This window comes from Taeniopygia guttata, chromosome 3, assembly GCF_048771995.1.
Source record: "Taeniopygia guttata chromosome 3, bTaeGut7.mat, whole genome shotgun sequence".
Taxonomy (NCBI): domain Eukaryota; kingdom Metazoa; phylum Chordata; class Aves; order Passeriformes; family Estrildidae; genus Taeniopygia; species Taeniopygia guttata.
Window position 1 is genome coordinate 41,737,733 of NC_133027.1, and position 19,733 is coordinate 41,757,465.

The 19,733-nt window shown below is 37.4% G+C and overlaps 1 protein-coding gene across 2 annotated transcripts in view; it reads right to left on the reverse strand.

The window, feature by feature from the left end:
* Positions 1–1,072: 1,072 nt before the first annotated feature.
* FBXL4 (F-box and leucine rich repeat protein 4) overlaps positions 1,073–19,733 on the reverse strand; it is a 71,430-nt gene continuing 52,769 nt past the window's right edge. For both annotated transcript variants that reach the window (XM_030267631.4, XM_030267632.4), the window contains exons 7-9: positions 18,976–19,047; positions 17,959–18,271; positions 1,073–10,344 (exon numbers count right to left, since the gene is read on the reverse strand). In XM_030267631.4, the coding sequence (XP_030123491.1) occupies positions 10,181–10,344; positions 17,959–18,271; positions 18,976–19,047 (549 nt within the window). In that variant the 3' untranslated portion in view covers positions 1,073–10,180. The remainder of the gene's footprint in view (positions 10,345–17,958; positions 18,272–18,975; positions 19,048–19,733) is intronic.

Genomic DNA, 19,733 nt, shown 5'->3' on the forward strand with positions numbered 1-19,733 from the left:
ACTTTAGTAGGTGTAAAAAGTCAGCTGTGTTTTGTCCAAATGCACAGAATCCAGGCCCAGTCTTTTTCTTACATTTCTGGATAACTGTAAGCACCAGCAGCTCTAAGTTGATGGTAGAAGACAGTTTTAGCACATTTGAAATTAAACTGGCCTGAGGCAAAGCTGTGATACAAAAGCAGAACCCTTCAGGAGGTGCTGGAGATTAAAAGTCTTATTAAGAGTTTCTTTAGAGATGTTAGAAAACTCAAAGCTCTGTATCTGGTTAAGTTAATTGCCCTGAACAATTAACACTATCAGGAGAACCTAACACTCAAAAAATTTGTCTAGAAGAAAATGTGCACTGATTAAATCAACACCAACTTTGGAAGCTATAAAACCACTTTAGATAAATCATCAAAAGGAGGACAAACTCCTAGCAAAGCAGTTGCTCATTTTCAATTCAACATCTGGGTTGATCTTGACAAGTAGGGTCCAGCTGATCACCTGTCCCCTTCTGGTGCCCATATTCAGAGCTGCAGAGCCTTTAACATTTTTGCTAAATTCAGAGTTTATCACGTTACTTAAGTTCCACATTTAAAACCAACTGTACCAGTACGTACATAATTAAAGGGATTAAGAAATACCTTATGGTAACATAATTTGCACTAGACTAGGAAATTATTCTTGAAAGAAAGTCAACAATATATTTTTCTTGGAGGTCTCTCTTGGTACATTGTAATCTCCATATTCTGCTTTATATCCCATCTGTCTACATACATCTGTTGTCTCTTGTTCTGTACCACAAACTGTTTCAGGCATTGAAGCATCTATTTTGTGTAACACACCTAGTTCCATGTGCTTTCATAGGACTAGAGGAAGCTAACCATTAAACAATATAATAATAATGATGATGATGATGATGATGATGCTAGGTTACCAATTCATATCCAAAAACCATCCAGGGTGTCTTATTTCAAAATATATATAAAATATATTTTTATATATAAAAACATAACCAAACTGTTCCTTGGAATGCATCATATTACGTTGTATTTCATTGTGTTTTAAAAGGAATGCACAAAAGGTCAATGAATGTAGACAAATAATTTATTTTTTATTTATTCATTATTTTATGTACACTTGGAATTTTGCAACCCAGTCAAAGGGAAACAAATTAAGTGCAAAGCAAGATAAATATTATAGGTTGAATATATTTTAATACTTTTCTGTCATCTCTGAATTAGCAGACACTGACAACTCAGGGAGAACATTAATTTCAATTTCTTTATACCAGCAGTAATGGAGTAAACTGCACAACACAGTATTATGATATTTTAAATGATCCAACACAGCAGAAGAAAACAGGCCTAATTTCCAAAATATAAATCATTGGTTAACTTTTAAAGATAAGAAGATTTTATCTTTGAATTAACAATATAAGGCATTAGATGATTTCTCCATAATAAATGAAATCCTTCATGAATACAGGGCTAACATCTCTGTTTTGCGTCTATGTGTGCATTCAAGTCAAACCATAATTCATACCCCAAAAGCATCAGTCAAATGAGGAGGAGCCAGGGATCCATGCCAGAGCTGTGTGTGCAAACACAGACACTTTTGGGTTTACACACAGAAAGAAAAAAGATACAGTAGCCACATCTAAAAAGAAGAAACACACTAATAACATTATCTTCCACTTACTCTTGGTCAAGCAGAACACATACCAGAGGAGAAACCTCATTTTGAAATGTAATCAAGTACTTGCCTAAGTATAACAGAAAAACATGAGTCTCAGAGAGGAATATTAAAATAAATATAGATGTTAAGATAAACACCGCTAGTATACTAAGAGGAAGACAAAACTAAAAGTGGCACAGCTATTTACTTCATAGGAACACAGAAAACAGATTTGGGATCTAAGACTGCACATACAGAAAGAGCTCTTGGAATACTGACTATATTGAGGACTGCAAAGGAGTAGATGTTAGCTTCATGGGCCAATGCAGCTTAAGACCAGGAAAACAGTCCTGAAAAACACATCCAAGGACTGCTGCCCCTCCTTCCAGCTTAGATTTGCTAACCACTGCCTTCACCATACTTTAAATATGCTCTTACTAGCCTTTCTAATCTAAAACTTCCAATGTTTGTTTGGAAGGAAGAATCTTTTTTTTTAGGAATTTATTGAAGCCAGTTAGGACCTGAAAGTTCTCATATGTTCACATATGTATAAAAGTAGCATTTTATACTTTAGGGCTTCAACCACCATAATGAGGTGCAAATAAACAAGCTCACTTTGGACATTTTTGTGGCACAATACTGAGATGAGCTACGTACAAATTAAGAAGCTTTGGATCACAATCAAGAGCGGCTATCCTCATTTATGCTAATTTGAATTAAAGCATTTGCATGACCAACATGCTCCCACCTGCTGCTTGTTATTCTTTTAATTGAAGCTAAATGCCCCCTTCCTTCTGCTTGCTTTAATAGCCAAATTGAGAGGGTAAAAAAACCCCAAACAACCAAAAGGACAAGTACTAGAAAACAAGCAGTTTTCTGATTTTAACTAAGATATTTTGTAGGGAGCAATCATATCCAGTTCATCTAACAGAGCAAAGCAAGTGGTGGCCTTCAGTGGAAGCAAGTCAAGCCAGGGGAGAGATAATACAGAGCACCAAGGTGTAAGCAACCTCTTACTCTGAATCCACTCATGCTAGCTTCCAACAGAAATTTTACTGGGTCTACAAAGACCTCTTCTTTTCCAAAGGTCAATTCAAGGCCTCAATTGAAGACTAATCTGATCTGAATTACCCTGCGGAAGAACCTATCTACTCAGTGACAGACCCTAGGAGAATAGTGTCCTAACTTTACTATCTACTCTAGATATTTAAAATTCAATGATATAAATATCCTCCAGCTACAGAAAATGTGCTTAGAGGCAATTATCCCTTTTGTCCTTCTCAACTTGTTATTACAAAAAGGCATAACTTGCTCCTGGTGCTCTCAGGCATAGCATGCACAGCACAGGTATTTACAGATAGAGTCTGGACCTATTCCCTCTATTGCTGCTCTTCCACCTTTACAGAAATTAGTTTCTTTAAAAAGTAATGCAACAGGAGTTTCTTGTTACATTACTCAAACTCCTATTGCAGCAGAAAATGGAGTGTACTATTAAATCATAAATACAATGCAAGTATTTTGTTGCTGGTTATGTGATGAGAGGCAGGGAGAGAGACCTATTATGCTTAAATGAATCCAGGTGCTGGATTTAGGTATTTCAATGTGGAAGTCTGGAGATGCCCTTCCTTCTCATCTGCACATATGAATAAATGGGAGCAGGAAATTTCCCCAGGCAATTCGCACACCTCATTCCAGAGCTAGGCCAATCTCCACAACCCTCAACTCCACCATCTGCCTGGCAAGGACATGAATGCAAAATGCCACAAGATGCTGAAGAGCTGCAGTGGCTTTATGTTCATTAAAATCCAGAAAGATCACCATCACACAGATTTCACCATGACAGCTGAAGGGCACCTGTAATTGTCTGTATGCCAAAGTTAAATCAGAAAATGCCAGGTTTTCCTGTGAACATATCAATTCCTGGTTATTTTAATTTATTTTAGTAACTATTCCAAAATAACTTCTAGCATAGGCTAGCCATTAGTTTCTAAGTTCTAACCAAGCCAGCTATTTTCTCTGTTCCTTTCAGAACAGTGGGTATGTGCAAAAATCTGTGGCAATGCCCTAAAGAAAAATCTAGAGAGACCAAGGTCTGATAAAAGGGAACCCATCTCCGATGGTGAGCAGAGACAACAACTCCCGACAATGGTAAAATAGTAAATATACAAAATATGGGGCACTCACCTCAATTATACATGGTACCTCCCTAAAACACTCAGGCATCTGTTTTGTAAACTTGGTCCTCTTCTTCACCTGAATTCAAACATTTGTGTTCGACACTATGAACAGGTAGGTAACTGCTATACTCAGTTTCCAACAGAGTAAGCAGGAATAACTGTCACCTAAAAACCATAGCAATCCCAATTCAGTGTAAGGTCTATGTAAACAAATACTAAAGATATACAAACTAAACCATTCCCAGTGTATTATAGACAACTCAGTCTCTTCCCAGAAACTATTGCCAGTGCCCAAGAATAGGGCTATTTTTCTTAGTCCTTGGTGCAACTTTCAGGCTTTGGAGTGACAATCACACTCCCATAAAACAGTTATGTGCTATGTACATTACAGATCTGCATGTTGAAAACATTACCAAATTTTTATTCCAGTTAAGTTGCATCTAGATTTTCCTGCTAACTTAAATGGAGATATATGTTATTTCTCCTAAAATAATTAAACAAGGAAATGTACAAGGTTCTTGTGTCTGTTATCAACATGTCAAGTTCCTTATGACAGGTATTCTTTCTTCTCCCCTCTCCCCACCTTCTTCAGCAATCAGTACAATGAAGTAAAGAAACCAACCACAGGTGTATCTTGGATCATGGAACAAAGGACAGATGAGGCTGGAAAGGGACCTCTGGAGGTCACCTAGTCCAGCCTCCACCAGCTCAAGTAGGGCCAGCCAGTCAGTGCCCAGGATGATGAGTATCTCCAAGGATGGACACTCCACAAGCTCTCTAGGCAACCTGTGCCATAAAATGTGTCATCTTGTGTGTTTCAGTGTACATTGCTTCTTGTCCTGTTCATGGGCATTGCTGAGAAGAATCTGGCTCCCTCTTCTTCATTCTTTCCCTCCATCAGGTATTCTGATACATTGATCAGATTTCCCTTGAACCTTCCCTAGAGACTTTACCATTTTTACCCCAAACTGCAGTTTGTCCTCAGAAAAGGACCAGTTGCAAAAAACTGGAGCAAGTAAGTCTTACATGCACCTGTGTGTACATGCATGAAATAGTTTCATTAAGTAACAAAAAACATGATTTCACAGTGGTAGGCAAAGAAAAAATATTTTTATGTAGTTGATAAAATGAAACAAATATTTTGACTTACTGCACAAACATGTACATGAAAGGTCAATATTAAGAGCATCCAAATGGTAAATCTTGATTTAGAAGTATAAGCATGAGATAGTATGTAGAAAGCTACGTTTCTGGGAAAGTAACAGCTGATCTAGAGCAAGTCACTTACTTTCCTCACATCTATAAATAGCTCTGGCTACCCTTCCATGAGTTTCCAGATAAATCTGGATAAGTACCCTTTTTTCTTTCTCAATCTTCGTGACATTTGCATTTCTTCAGAATCTAAGGAATAGATTACTCAAATATTTGAGGGTATTTTTATTCTTTTATTTTTAGAAAAGTTGAACAAAACATGCAACAGAAAAACTTCATTCCTCACAATGGATGCCCTTCAGCTATAACTGCGCCATTTACATCCTTAAATGAAAACAAGACAAGGAGAAACCAGAGCTATGTAACTCAAACAAAAGTATTTAGTCCATTAGCTGAAAAGGAAAATCTCACCATTGCCTCCTACTCAGAGGCTGAGTCTTCTTAATGAGACTCTTCCTGCTGATGCCCTTCTCTGAAGCTCATGAGAATCTGTAACATGTAACACTTATTTCTCAGCCCTTCCAAATGTCAGTTACCACAACTTATCCTGTGCTGGTAAAATTTATTAAAGAGCACCTTCTTGCATTTCATTATCAAGTCAGATATCTAAAAATCACAGAAATCATCACCTCAGTGAAGGACTAAAGCCTTCATTTGGGAAAAAAACATTGACTGTATTTGACACAGCATGTGCAGATGCATTAAACCAGGGATTTCTAGTCTAGTAATTTCAAAAGCTACAACTTACAGAACCACTGTTAAAGAGCAATAATGAACATGTAAATCATATATATAAAGTCACTCCCATAGTCCTCATAATAAAATGCTACATTTTATTTAGTTTTTGTAAATTTAGCAGTCCTGCTGATGTGACATGGGAAATATACCCCATAAGATGCAATAAGTATACACAGTAAGAACCAGGACTCAGCACACAATTTTTGCAAATGCACAGTGGGTGACATTTCTGATGACAGTAGAGCAGTTAAACTACTCAGTCTTAATTATAGCAATATGAAATATTATCAAAATAGTGGCAATAAATTAATTATGTTTGTCTGTTTACTTCACACATTTATGGAACTATACATACAGCCAGTTAGGTACATGAGATTTTGGAACAGGGAAAGAAGATGCATTTCCAAAAAAAACCCAAACCCAAAAGCCAAACTTACAAAATAAAACAAATTAGATACCACAGGTATTAGCAAGGAGCAAAAGCAAATCCTGGCATTAAGAAAATTCCTCCTCATAATTTTTTTTTTTTCTTCTCTCGGGATGGAATTTGGAGGGTTTGAAGGTTTAAGGATGGATGCTGTTTCAGTCTTGTTTTTCAAGACAGGTAGTACAGCACTGGATGGAATTAATCTCAGTTTAGTATCTAACCTGAGCTAAATCACAGCTTACACAGTCTCCAGAGAGGCTCTCTAGAACATGATTCATTCTACTTTCCTGAAATGTCTGCCTTAGGAGATTAATAACTCTCCAGAGGTGCCCAGATTCCTCCCTTGAAGTAGATGCCTAACTTTCAGAGAACAAACATTCAGTGAGATGAATTCTATTCACTGTGTACCATGATTACTGGACATTGTGTATCTGGAAAATTTAGCATAAGAGCTCTATGGAAATACAAAGGTTTTGGTAGGTTTTGTTGTTGTTTTTGGGTTTTTTTGTCTGAAACTTGGACCTCCAAGTACATGGAGGATCATAAGGTCCCATGCAAAACTGTTCTATATAAGTCATGCTCACTAATGGAGCATGACTTAATCAGGTGTACAATTTAAAGAACAGAAACCCCATCCATTTTATAGAGCTATGTAGCCAGACAGCTCAAAATTATGACTACAAGTAAGTCCACTACTGAATTAAAGCCTTGAAGAGTTAAGATGGTTTAAATGGTAAAGTTATCATACTAGTTTTTAAAATTACCCAAGAAATTACATATTTACCTACAGGCCATCCCACATCAGTTTTATACAGAGGGTATGGAAGATCCCCTTTAGTTTAAAAACAGGAGCAGTTCAGAATAAACCCCTTTTTTGGATATGATAGCCACAGATATGGACTTTGTATTCACTCTTCATACCCTGTAACAAACACCTTTCACGAGCAGACAAACCAAAAGGCACTTTGGCAAAGCAACACTGGAAATTCAGCACATCTGCCCAGGCTTTTCCTGATGCATGAGTGGAGATTAATTCAGTCTCCAGGTAGAGTAAAGCAATAGTTGAAAGCAGAACTGCTATGAAATAACTTTTGCTATTACACTCACTTTACAAAAGTAATTCTTACATGAAAAACTTTGAGATTTATACATATATATTTATGTGTGTACACACATCCAAAAGAATTCATATAGACACACAAACGTGTGTGTATATATAATTTATGCATACATATATATAAATAAATAGACACAAGTATAAGATAGCAGATCTAAAGAGACAGTGACCTGTTCTTGCTTCTCTGTGACATACAAGGAAGATCTAAAAGCAGGTTGTTTTGTTTATCCTACAAATATTACAAATGTCAAGTCTGGTCTAACTTTGTTTTGCTGGAAGACTTCTTGCACTTATAAGGCCATAGCTAAACGAGCTTCTTACTCTCTGACTGAAGGTTGAAGTCTACAACTATAGATGGAAGTCATTCCCAATCACTTCTTTGCTCTTTGAATTCATTTCATGTTGATAATAGCCAAATTTTATCAATCCAAATAAAAAGTCAACTTCCATTTATCTTCCAAGTGACAATAGAGAATCCCTGGAAAAAAAATTTTCAAACAGATGATGCAACATAACGAAAAGATCCTCCAGTATGAACAAAATTTCAATTTAAACTTCCTTTATGCTCCATAAAAAGCAACCAATATTTCAAATATGAAACTCTTTACACGTACATGATTACAAAAACAATTATTTGATTCATTGATGAGAAAAGCTCTATTATCTACCAAGTTTACCAGTTTGAAGGCACAATGGCTATCACTTTATCCACATCCCATTCTATTTACAGTGAAAAACAAGCAAAACAGATCTCTATAGAAAAAAAAGGAGATAAACACAGAACAACCCCTGAGAAGTGAAATTTTATAACAAATACATTTGCTTTGTACTCTGTTCATTGTAAACTCCCATTATCTGTACCTCTGTTCTCATGTAACTAGAATAATAATGTTTAATAATTACAATGAAAAATATAGACAAAAAATGTTAAAAGTTCACAGAAAAACAAATGAACCCAAACATGATTGAGAGAAATGAGGTCTCACAGAAAATCATACCAAAGCTGACATCTTTCAGTATGGAAGAAAAAGTAAATAAATTTAAAGTTCTCGGACAATGCCCAGATTTCTAAAGAAGAAAAGAAAATAGAATGGCATAAACTAGTTGGAAATCCCATAGAGCCATCCGTGTGGAGGGAAAAAAAAAATCAAAAAGCCAACTGTGCATGCCCTTCTTTGGATCTGGAATTCCCCAGAGATTCAGCAAAATTTAAAAATCTGAAGAACTAGGTCTTTCAATAAAATCAGATAAATGTTCTGTATCTGTTTCATGGTATGGTTTATGAAGTATTGGCACCAGCACAAAGAGTTCAAAGCAGTCATTCAGGAGTCACAGAGATTGTCAGATTTTTAACAATTTGCAGCGGTCCTCTAGTAGCAGTTGGTTATTTACTGCATGAACTGAAGTGTTCTTTGTCACTGATCTTCAGTACAATATTGTACTTCTCTCAGACAAAGTATTTTTCTTCTTATTTCAGTAGGTAATAAGTGCCATCAATACAAGAATAACAGAATCAATATTGAAAGACAGCCTACATTTTATGGTCCATATGCATCAACAATGGCTAAAAAGGTAAAATTCTAAACCAAAGTTGTACAGAGCAACATAATCTAGCAGTGGTATTCAAGGAAAAAAAAAAAAAAAGAGAAAAGCTTCATCCAAGAAAGTGCAAAAGGAAGAAACTTCCAGAAATTGTCCATCAACACAGTTTTCCTTCTCCAGAGGTTAGGCAGTATTAAAGAGAGAGTGCAATAGTACTTTGAGCTACTCTCCTCTTGGAAAAACAAAACAAAAACCTAAACAAAAAAAAATCCAGTACTAAAGTCTGGTGATAAAATCATCAAATCGTATTGCCCTTGTTTCAAAACCATTATATTTTCATTGCTGTTTTACTGAACAAAGATGCTTGTTTTTACACCTGACAGTAGATTTGATGCCAGTGAAAGGACAGGTGCTAACACATTACCCTAAGTTCTACTTTTCATGGTACTCTGCACAATAACCAGACGTTTCACAAATCAGGTTTCGACCATGACAGAAATTTGAAAAAGAAAACTACCCGAGAGTTTTCTACACATTACCAGTTATGATATTAAATACTTGGCTTAAACTTTGTGTCTCAATAGCAAGAAGCAGATGTCACTTTTATCTTTAATTTCTTCTCTAAGTTTAAGTGGTCCAGGTTCTTGCATTTATCTGTTGTGTTGCTTATGCTGGACTGTAAAACATCACTGCATCTATTTCAGGTGAAGGAAGTGAGAAAACTGTATCAGATACAATTCATTGCCAAAACTCAAAGAAGACAAAGTGCCTTTTCTATCTGTTCTTATACACACTTAAACTGGTTTTCAAGTAACTAATTGTAGGCCAGATGATAAAATCTTATGCTTCAGGCCAAACTAGAATGCTACAATATCAGTGTATGTATATACAAATACATATGTATACATTTATATATACACACACAAACACAAGAAAAGGAAGCACCCATATTTTCCTTACTGATAAATATTGAACTTCTGCTTTCACCTGGATATTAACATAGTGTATTGTGTATAACACCCACGAAGGGACATTTAAGAAGACATTCATTTACTTCTCATTAAAGCCAGACATCTGGCAAGTATTTAAAAACATGCAGTGCCACCAATTAACAGAGTAAAATAATTCTTACCTACAATATCAACTTTAAGAAACACAATACATTTAAATGTATTTTACAAATTTGTATAGATAATGAATAGTTTCTACTATTTTATAGCAGATTTATATTCTCCTTAAAAAAGAAAATCAGCACAAATTTACAGGAAAACAACTCTGTCAAACGAGTTCCACAGCAGCATATGTAGGGAGTCACTGGGTGAAACTCTTTTTTATGAATACATTAGGAAAGCTGGCATTCAGTTCTAGCACAACTCTATTATCGATCTGTGAACAGAAGGACACATCGAGTAAAGAAAGATCTTTACAAGACTCCAGCAATTTTCTTAAAGATGCAGGGCTCACCATCCTCGTTCCTGTTCAAAAACAAAACAGAATTGTAACGTTACCAAGAATAGTGCAGGGTTTTAAGTTGTTAATACTGTGTCAAAAAAATGCTACTACAACACAACTTTCATATAGATTATTTAAATGGGTTTTCAAATTAAAATGTTCTCAGAGAGCACACAGAATTTTTACCTCTAGAAAGCCTAGTGTATTTTCTTAACTACTTAAGTCACTGTCATTTCCTATTGGGGAGCAACTTTATAACTTCAAGGGGTATCTCTTACTACAGAAGCCAGGTACCCAGAGCCACAAGACCTCTCAGGGACCAGACACTGGGCTTAGGCAGCAGCATGGAATGCTACAGTCATGCTCTCCTGTTGAGCACACAGATCATCAGCACAGCAGACAAGTGGTCGGGGGCTACTCCAATTCCAAAGGCATAAGCAAGGCTCCCAGGGCTCCAGAACAAGTGTGGGTATTACACACATGCAGGGGCAGTTATTCAAGAAACTGCTGATCATACATAAATATATGTATAAAACACTAGTTAAACCCTGCTAAAAACAAGACCACAGTGACTGAACTCCCAAGTGTCACACAGGGTCAGAGCAAGCATAGGATTCAATCAGAAACCAAATAAATTGATGTTTATAAGCACAAATCCTCACATCCATTACATATGATGGACATCCAGAGGAGGAAATTCATGCCTTACAGGAAACGCTGCAAGCCTGGCAGGTTACTCTAGGCAAGTGAACTGAGACTGGGTGTCTAGAGTGGGCTAAACTGCTCATCAAGCTTTCCCTCTAAAGAGTTTATCCATCCAACACTACTGCAGAAAACTGCTGGCAGACACTTCAACTCACATAGCTCCATCTTCAGCTAACTAGCACCCCAAAAAGCCATCTAGTTCAGGATATGTCTAGGGCGAGGGCCAATTATGCTCCCTACACTCCTTACCTCCCCTGCAAAAAAAGAAGCAGATTTTTTAAAGTAGCTTTTCACTGGTGAATCTTCTCAATTGCCAAAAATTATAATTTTAGGGTTTCTAAAGCTATCTTTCATGAATGCTACTACTTTTCTGAATTTCTTCATACTTACAGCCCCTTCACAGTTTAACTACATTATGTCAAGAAAAAAAACAGAAAAAACAAATAAAAAACTCCAGCCTATTAGTTGCAATAATTAAGGTGCAATGAAAGAAGTAGTGAGATCATTCCCAATTCACTATTTCTAAATCACTCGTACTCCCATGCACATCTCTTCTGTTCCCTCAAGGGCATCCGTTTTCCAGACTCCTTTGCATCTCAAAATGACCCCTGTTGTGATGTTTCTGCACTAATTTAGTACTTTTGAGACTGGATAACCAGAACAATACAGTGCACTGAGCACACAGTCAGTAATTTTATAGTAAGTCTTATGGTGTTTTTTCCATTTCACATCTAAATAATGCTGATCTTCTCTATTCCCATTAGAATGATGCCGGACACTGAGCTGATGTTTTCCAAAAACTGTCCACAGGATCTCTTTCCTACAAAACAGAAGCTAACATAAATCCAGTCCCCTATATATTTAGGTGACATTATTTTGCCTCATGACTACTTTGCACTTGATTCAATGTTTTCCTCCTGCTTTATCACCTGTTTAGTAAGTATCACAAGATCATTCTGCCATTTTTCAGTGTTAAGTTCTTCAGAATAAGATTTTTCTACCCTTAAGACCTGTGTGTTACCCTCTGGCATTATTTACCCCTCTGCCTGGACTACTTATAAGCAGATCAGAACAGACCCCTGGTAACCACAGTAGTGACATCACTGTGAAAGAGATGATACATTCTTGTCCTCTGTTGTCTCTGAAACACTCATAATCCAGGAAAAGACAGCTAAATTACAAAAGCAGCACAACTAAAGCTTTTGAAAATCCAATCTTCTATGGATCGGAGTAGTGCTCACATTCACCAAAAACTTGAAGGAATTCTAAAGGACTGGAGAGACAAAGCTAATACTACCTTTGCTGGGATGCAGCCCTTCTTCAAAATAGGGTAATGTGCTCTGTATGTCCACTGACTGACCTTCTCATGGCTGCCACTGGTCTACACAGAGCAAAAGATGATCTTACTGTTTTATACCTCCTAACCCTAGCCCTTTACAGAAGCTTGTGTCATATTTGTAACCCTGCATTACTCTAGCAATGAAACTGATTTAAGAGACAGATCACATAGCAGAAACAAGATTTCCAGAGCCCTGTATTTGAGCTCATTTAGAATCACTGCATAAACACCATTTAGTCCTAACAATTTATTATTGTTCAATGTATTGATTTGTTCAAATGCTTTCTGTATTGGCATTCCAATTTAAGGCAGCTTTCCAAGCTAATCTCCTGGAAAGAATGGCTCTGATGTAGCAGCCTGCTTGATCCCCTTCACCACGAACACAAATGGACACACAACAGTTCTCCTGCAACAGCCTTGTATTGGGATGAGCCTTCACGCCCGGACTATCTACGAGCTCAGGCACTCCTGTAAACTTGTAACACAGCTGAAACACAGTATCATTCACCTCTAGCCAGTGCTTCCTTAATAGGTCATACTGCCTTATCGTGGTTTTGTTTCATTTTCTAGAGTTAATCTTCCTATTTCCATTCTCTGAATGGGATTCAATTTCAGAAAGACTCCAAATGGTTTCATTAGTCTCCAGTACTCTTCTGCATAAGCAAGGAGATATCTGAATGTGGTCTCCAATTATCCTATGTCAGGCTCTCAGATTAGTTGCTTTGAGACATTATTGAACATCACCAAGGAGTGTCTTTGCTATCATGCCCCAAAATTTTATATCCTCTACAGAGACTAAGATTGTCATTATCACTGTGATGTTATCTCCCTTACCATTATATAATCACCATCATCAGAACTGTCTGGTGGTTCATGCAACAGTCCCTAAAGCTTCACACAGAAATTCTGTAACATGCTTTATTTATTCACTTCATTTGACCACACACTTTACCACAGTATCGCTGTTCTACCATAAGGACCTGCTCTATCATTCCAAATGCAACTCTAGGAACAACACATTATGCTACTTATCTTTTTTTCCACCAAGCCTTAAAATTGCTACTACATCAGCACCTTCATCTAAACCCAGCCTCATTTATGCATCACAGCTTTTATGCTTCAAGATCCAAACGTGTGTTTCTACCAAAATTCTAGATTTAGATGCCTAGCCACAGATTTTTTTGTGTAGGATGTTCTTCATTCCTTCCTACCTGAACTTTGATAGTTCTTCTATCATTTCATCCAAGACTTTTAATAGATTTGCAACTAAGTAGGTCATCCTACATTGCATGCTTTATTGCACCTGGGTTTTTTCCCTCCTCAGACTTAAAATTTTATGTTAGAAAATACCTTTTTCTAAAAGCAATCCAGTTGGGGTTTGGTTATTCACACCACAGGATAAATGCACATCATCTGTAGTCTTTTATTTATACAATGTGCAGCTGGTTATATATGTATCCTAAAAGCCCATTCAAAAGCATTTCAGTATTTTAATACAGCCATTTTCCTTTGCTTTTGAAAGACTGACAATGTAGCCTGCTAGTTAATTACTTATATAGAGCATTTTTCTTCTGGAGTCTGGAAGCTTTTGGATCTTTATTATTTACTACTTCTCCATAGACTAATCAGCCATTTTTTAGAATACATACGTAACCAAAACATTAAAATCTGCTATTTAATTCTGTTGTCCAGTTAATTCTCTGGTATCACCTTCGTAACAGGCAGCTCTGAGTAATGATCTCTTTCCTCAAACAATTATGCTTATTAGCTGTAAATAATTTAATTGATATCCATCGTATATCCAAGTCTTCAAATTCTATAGCTGTTTAGCAGACCTATGCAGGACAGCTATAAAAACTGCAGAACCCAAATTTCTAGGGCAAGAGACACTACTACACACCAAATAATATTTCAAAGTACCAACTCTTGAAAATAACTAGCACTCTTCCCCCAAATATTCTTACTTTTCTTTCCTTTCTTGCCCTAGACCAGCCAAACTAGACTTTTATTCATTATATTTTATGCAATCTATTGCACAGAACTCAAATTCAAAATTTTAATGTGCTACAATACACATTTTCATGTTTGAATTGACTAACTACGTGTTGATGTTCTCAAGATAAAGCTGAAAACTTTGACAGCTGGCAAGGGGGCAGTTGGGTTTTCTGTTGCTCAGGAAGGTGTGGGAGGTGTTGGAATGTAGATAGGAATACATGAATTTTGTGGTAACGAGGGTGTCTACTTTTCATTACTCTTTTTGTGCAGGACAGAGGCAGTTGGAACTTTTGTGGAGCTAGGTTAATACGATTTACTCTTCCCCCTTGGCAGCAGCTGAGAACCCCACAGGAAGAGAACTAAGCAGCTGATGTGATGTGCAAGAAAAGCTTTTGACACTGTCAATTCAAGTTGCCATCTGACTTGTCACATTGCTCAATGCTGATCACAGTTTGAAGATTAATTTTTTAAGTACTGGTTTAGAGGTGTCCACTTAACTTTTGATAGCACTGGCTGATGTACTGCGTCACTACAGAACTGTCAGATGATCATAGCTGGATCCTTCTGACAGAGGGTGGAAACATGCCATGTCACTCAGCGGAAAAGATGTGGGCTGAGAAGGAAATGATACTTGTAAGCAGGCAGTTCAGGATGCAGGGGGTAAAAGAAAGCTCAGAACTAGAAGTTCACGAGAAGCACATCCTCATGCATTCAGTGACACACACCATGCTTCTTCCAAATTTGTGATACAGCAGATATGGGCCAGCCCATGATTTTTTTTTTTTGTTTAACAGAAATGTACTTTCTACATAGCACAAACACAGCCTGACATCCAACAATGCTTGCATGGGCCAGTAAGTATGCAGAGTCCTTGAAAAACAGCAATTTTCATCTTCTACGGAGTCCTCTGACTCTGTAACAAGGAAATTGCCAAACAATTATGGTAAAGGACAGATGGATAGCAAGCCTCAGGACCTATCAGCTTCAAATAGCATCCAGGCTATATATAATGTGCATTTTTCATCCCTTACAGTTCAACAAGATTTCTTTCAGAGGCTTAGACTCCTCCACCCCTGAAGCTATTGTGATGATAAATAACCTATAGCTGAAACAAGAAGTTTTCTCTGACAAGTTTATAAGTTCTAACAACTGCAGGGAGACACCAGTATAGTATCTTCAACACTGGTGATTGCAGTGAAGGGAAGACATTCTGACCCTTACTTGGATAAGTGCTTATATGCGGAAAAAAACTCGCTTTTACACTTGTTTTGCTTTGTTGAAGCAAAAGAAGCCCATTACAGCACACAGTGTTAACCTAGCAGCAATACCTCTACACCCTTCACAATGCACATGCAAGCCAGACTTTCTTAACTTGGGAGATGACAAAGGATATAATCAGAGCACCTCTCATTCGTTCACGTGACAGAGAAGACCCACTGTTCAAGGTTACTCTTGCAAAGCTGAGCTCTGACCTCTTACAGCTTCAGACCTGTTGTCACACTTCTACTGAAGGACAAAAACATACTACACATTCATGCAGCTTAAAGTAACAAGATGGCCTTGTATCACATGCCCAAAGTAAGAGCACATTCAGAGATTTATGACTTCCTTGGTACTCCTGCACAGTGAGAGATTCACTCTTTAGTTCCAACAACAGAGACTTCTGCACTTATACGGGAACACCTGGCAAATCTACCTCCAGATGACACAATGTAGTTCTACTTGACAGCTCTTTCTTGTAACCACAGACTGTAGTGGTTACTACATTCAGACAAAAAAGATTAACACAGTTTTCTTGCTGTTGCCAAAATCATGGCAAGTCTTTTTTTTTTTTTTTTTTCCAGATTTTTAATTTTCCAGATTTTTCAACTGGATATCCCTTAGAGGGGATTTATCTGAATGCAACATGCAATCTCATAGCAAAAGTTTGACTAAAAATCCATCTGACTCAGCAATATTAGTAAGCACCCAGGAAACAGAACAAACTCCTTTTCCACTTTCACATTATTAAAAAAAATCATTAGGATGTCCAGCTAAATTAAAATCTGAATTCAAACACTAAAGAAATGTGGCAGCAAGCCTTCACTGCTGTCAGAAAGGCAACAGAAATAACTGACTATCCATAAGTTTAGCACAGCCAAACTATTCTTTGGGAAGCCTCTGGTGCAGTAACAAGGTCTGACCCCTTTGTGGACAGACTCAAGGCCATTGTAACAGAAACACATGGAAGTGGGTGGTCAGGGGCACAAGTGTTTCTTAGAGACTCAATTCCCTACACCATTTGGAAACTTCATGTCTGAACAGGGCAGCGTGACCCTGGTAATTTAGCTGCAGAGCAGATTCTCTTAGAGATACACAAAACACAGTACCCCTGGGGGGCATAAACATAACATAACTACAACTTCAACTAGGTGGAGTTAAGTTTTTTTCTGTTCATATGTCTTTCCTGTGTTGGTCAAAAGGTAGCTGTCTCAGTCAGAAGTAAAACTATTCACCATTATAGAAGAGTGTGCTGGAATGCCAATCTGAAGCCATATGGTAAATACTTTGAAATAATAAATGCTGATAAGAATAAATCCTTAAACTTGCTTGGAAAATTATTCACCTTGATGGCTCAGTTCTTTGCAGTATCCCTCTCAAGCTAAATGTAGTATTTTCATTACAATTATTAAACATTAGAAGTACACAGAGCAACTACTTTATTGCCTCTCATTTAAATCTTCCTTTTTCAGCTACCCTGTGAAACTAAGTTGGTAAAACCATGAAGAATTTTCTCCCACACTGATGTCACAAACAGCCCTGCTGTCCTACATTATTATAAAAAGAAAACCTCATATGACACCATAAAAGAATAAATTCAGCATCACACAAAACTACACTTCTCAAAGTCCTTACTCAAGAGTTCAAAGTATATTTACTTTAGAGCTCTAAAAATATTTTCAACTATGGAAACTGCAGAGGATTAGAAATTCCAGATTTGCTATGCTTTTTGACCCTCATAATTTCCTTCCCACCTTACTAGAAAGTCTATTTAGGTTTTGCTGTTGATTACCCTTTCATCTTTAATAACTCAAATTCACTTACTGATAAAAGTGATGAAGAAATTCAGTATTGCATAGTATATAATACACATTATATAATATATAACAAATATTTATTGCACAAAAGCAAAATCTGTTTATTGATCATAGACTCGTGCTATAAATCTATTTTGTCACACTTCACAGAGATAAAAACACAAACAAAAGCAGAGAGAACAAAAAAAATTGGATCTTCTGATAATCAGAAGAGAAAGGTTTCAGTTAAAAAAGCTGATGGTCATGAAAATAAAAGTTGGTGGAAAAAAAAATCTTGCTGAAATTCCACTTTAAGCAATTCATACTCAGCAGCCAAATTACACAGCTGGGATAAATCCATGGGCTTCTGAGACAGAAATCATGCAGTGAGTGAAACGTCCCTCTTTTTTTTTCATGTGCTAAACCATAATTTTAAGAAATAATTATTTAACAAATATGCCTAGAAGACAATTTTGCCTTAAGGACTCCTTTTTAACTGAAAGGCTTTTGAGACACCGCAAAACAAGCACCCATTCTCTTACCCAATATATCCAGCTGCCGTAAGTGCGTGCAGTTGGCAGCGAGCTCCTCGATGTCTGTGTCACACACAGACCTGTTGGCCGTAAGAAAGAGCTTCTGCAAATTCGGGAGTTTGCGCGCAAGGTTTGTGAAGCAGCCCGTACTGCTCTGCAGCGTAGGACACCAACCAAGATCAAGTTCTTCCAAAAGCTGGCAGCCTGAAGCCAATTCCGCAATTCCGCTTTCAGTTATGTTTTTGCATCTCCACAAATCCAGACTGCGAAGCTTTTTGCATTTTGCTCCCATCATGCTTGCTATGAGGTCATAGTCTTCAATCTGCAAGGAAAGCAGACACTCTGTCATGTACAGCATTGTTCCAGACATACAGAGTTGTTTCAAGGTTTGCTTCCTAACACACATAACACATCTGTCTCAAGCATTTGTAATTTCTAAAGAGCTACAAAAATTGTTCATTGCATGGTACAGTGAAATCTACTTTTATAAAATAAAAAAATAAAATAAATTCCCTATAAACACCAGACTTGGCTGTTTTTAAATTCACTTAATACCGAGGGTCAAACTGCAGCAAAAGTTATTTCTTTGAAGAAACTTTTTTTTTCTGCACAGTGGTTTTCCCCTTAAAAGATAATTACAACAGCTTTTATGACCACAGGAAGTGGAGCTACTGAAGAATGATTGAAGACTGTACTTATTTCCATTTTAAGTTCATCAGTTGCTGCATCTCCTTATGAAAGTCTTATTAATTACTTATTAAGTGATTACACATATAGAGAATGCCCAAAAACTTAGAAAAAGGCTGAAGAACACTGAGAAAGCCTACAAGCCATTTTAGGCCTACTAAACTAGTACATAACCCTTAAATATATGACCTGCATGCATCATGGACCTTTTAAAAGAGTAGAGTCTTGTATCAACCACGCATTTAACACACCTTTGTGAAACAAACCCAGATTGGTTCCAAAGCAAGTGTACACACACACACAATCCCCCCACACATCCTGAATGGCCCAAGCACTCACCATGACACAGCTGCCCAGGCTGAGGTGCTGCAGTTCTGAGCAGAAGTTCAAAATACTGAGCAGGGCTGTTTGCTGCCACGGGGGAACACATCAGAAGGAAATATGGAAAGTGAAACAAAGAGAAGAGGTCAATTAGACATTAAAGGCTGTCACCGCATTTCCTGAAATACAGCTCAAAATTCTTCTACAGGTGCCTCAAATGCCACTTAATGAGTCTCTGGGTACTTTACCCATTGATTGGCCTAAAGAAATGGTAATCGTTACAAACCTTTATGCAAGTCACTTTGGTTGGGGTTGTGTGCTGCCCTGAAGATACCCACACACCACTGACCTATCTGCTCATTTCCCATGGGAGAGCTGGTAAAGAAGTGCAGCAAGATCAAATAACAGGCAAGGCCAGCCTCAAACACAGAGAGCTGGCCACACACCAGGAGAAGAGGGCAGGCTCTGACATTCACTGATCAGCTGCAGCCTGATGGAACTGCCAATAGAGCTGCACAGCATCAGGGCTGGGCTGGGGACTTCAATGTCAAAGGCGACTCCGCGCTGACATGGATGCTGACAGCCACTGAGCGCTTGTCACTACTATCAAACAGATATAATGGGTATTTTACACTCCTGTTCCTGCCATTTAGTGTTGCCATTCTTTGCTGAAAGTACTGCACATTGCTCAGCCTGAAACTGACTGCAACATCAGATGCACCTTACAAAAGTGCACAGCTAGTCTGTTCCACAATAAAGGAAACTTTACAGATTTT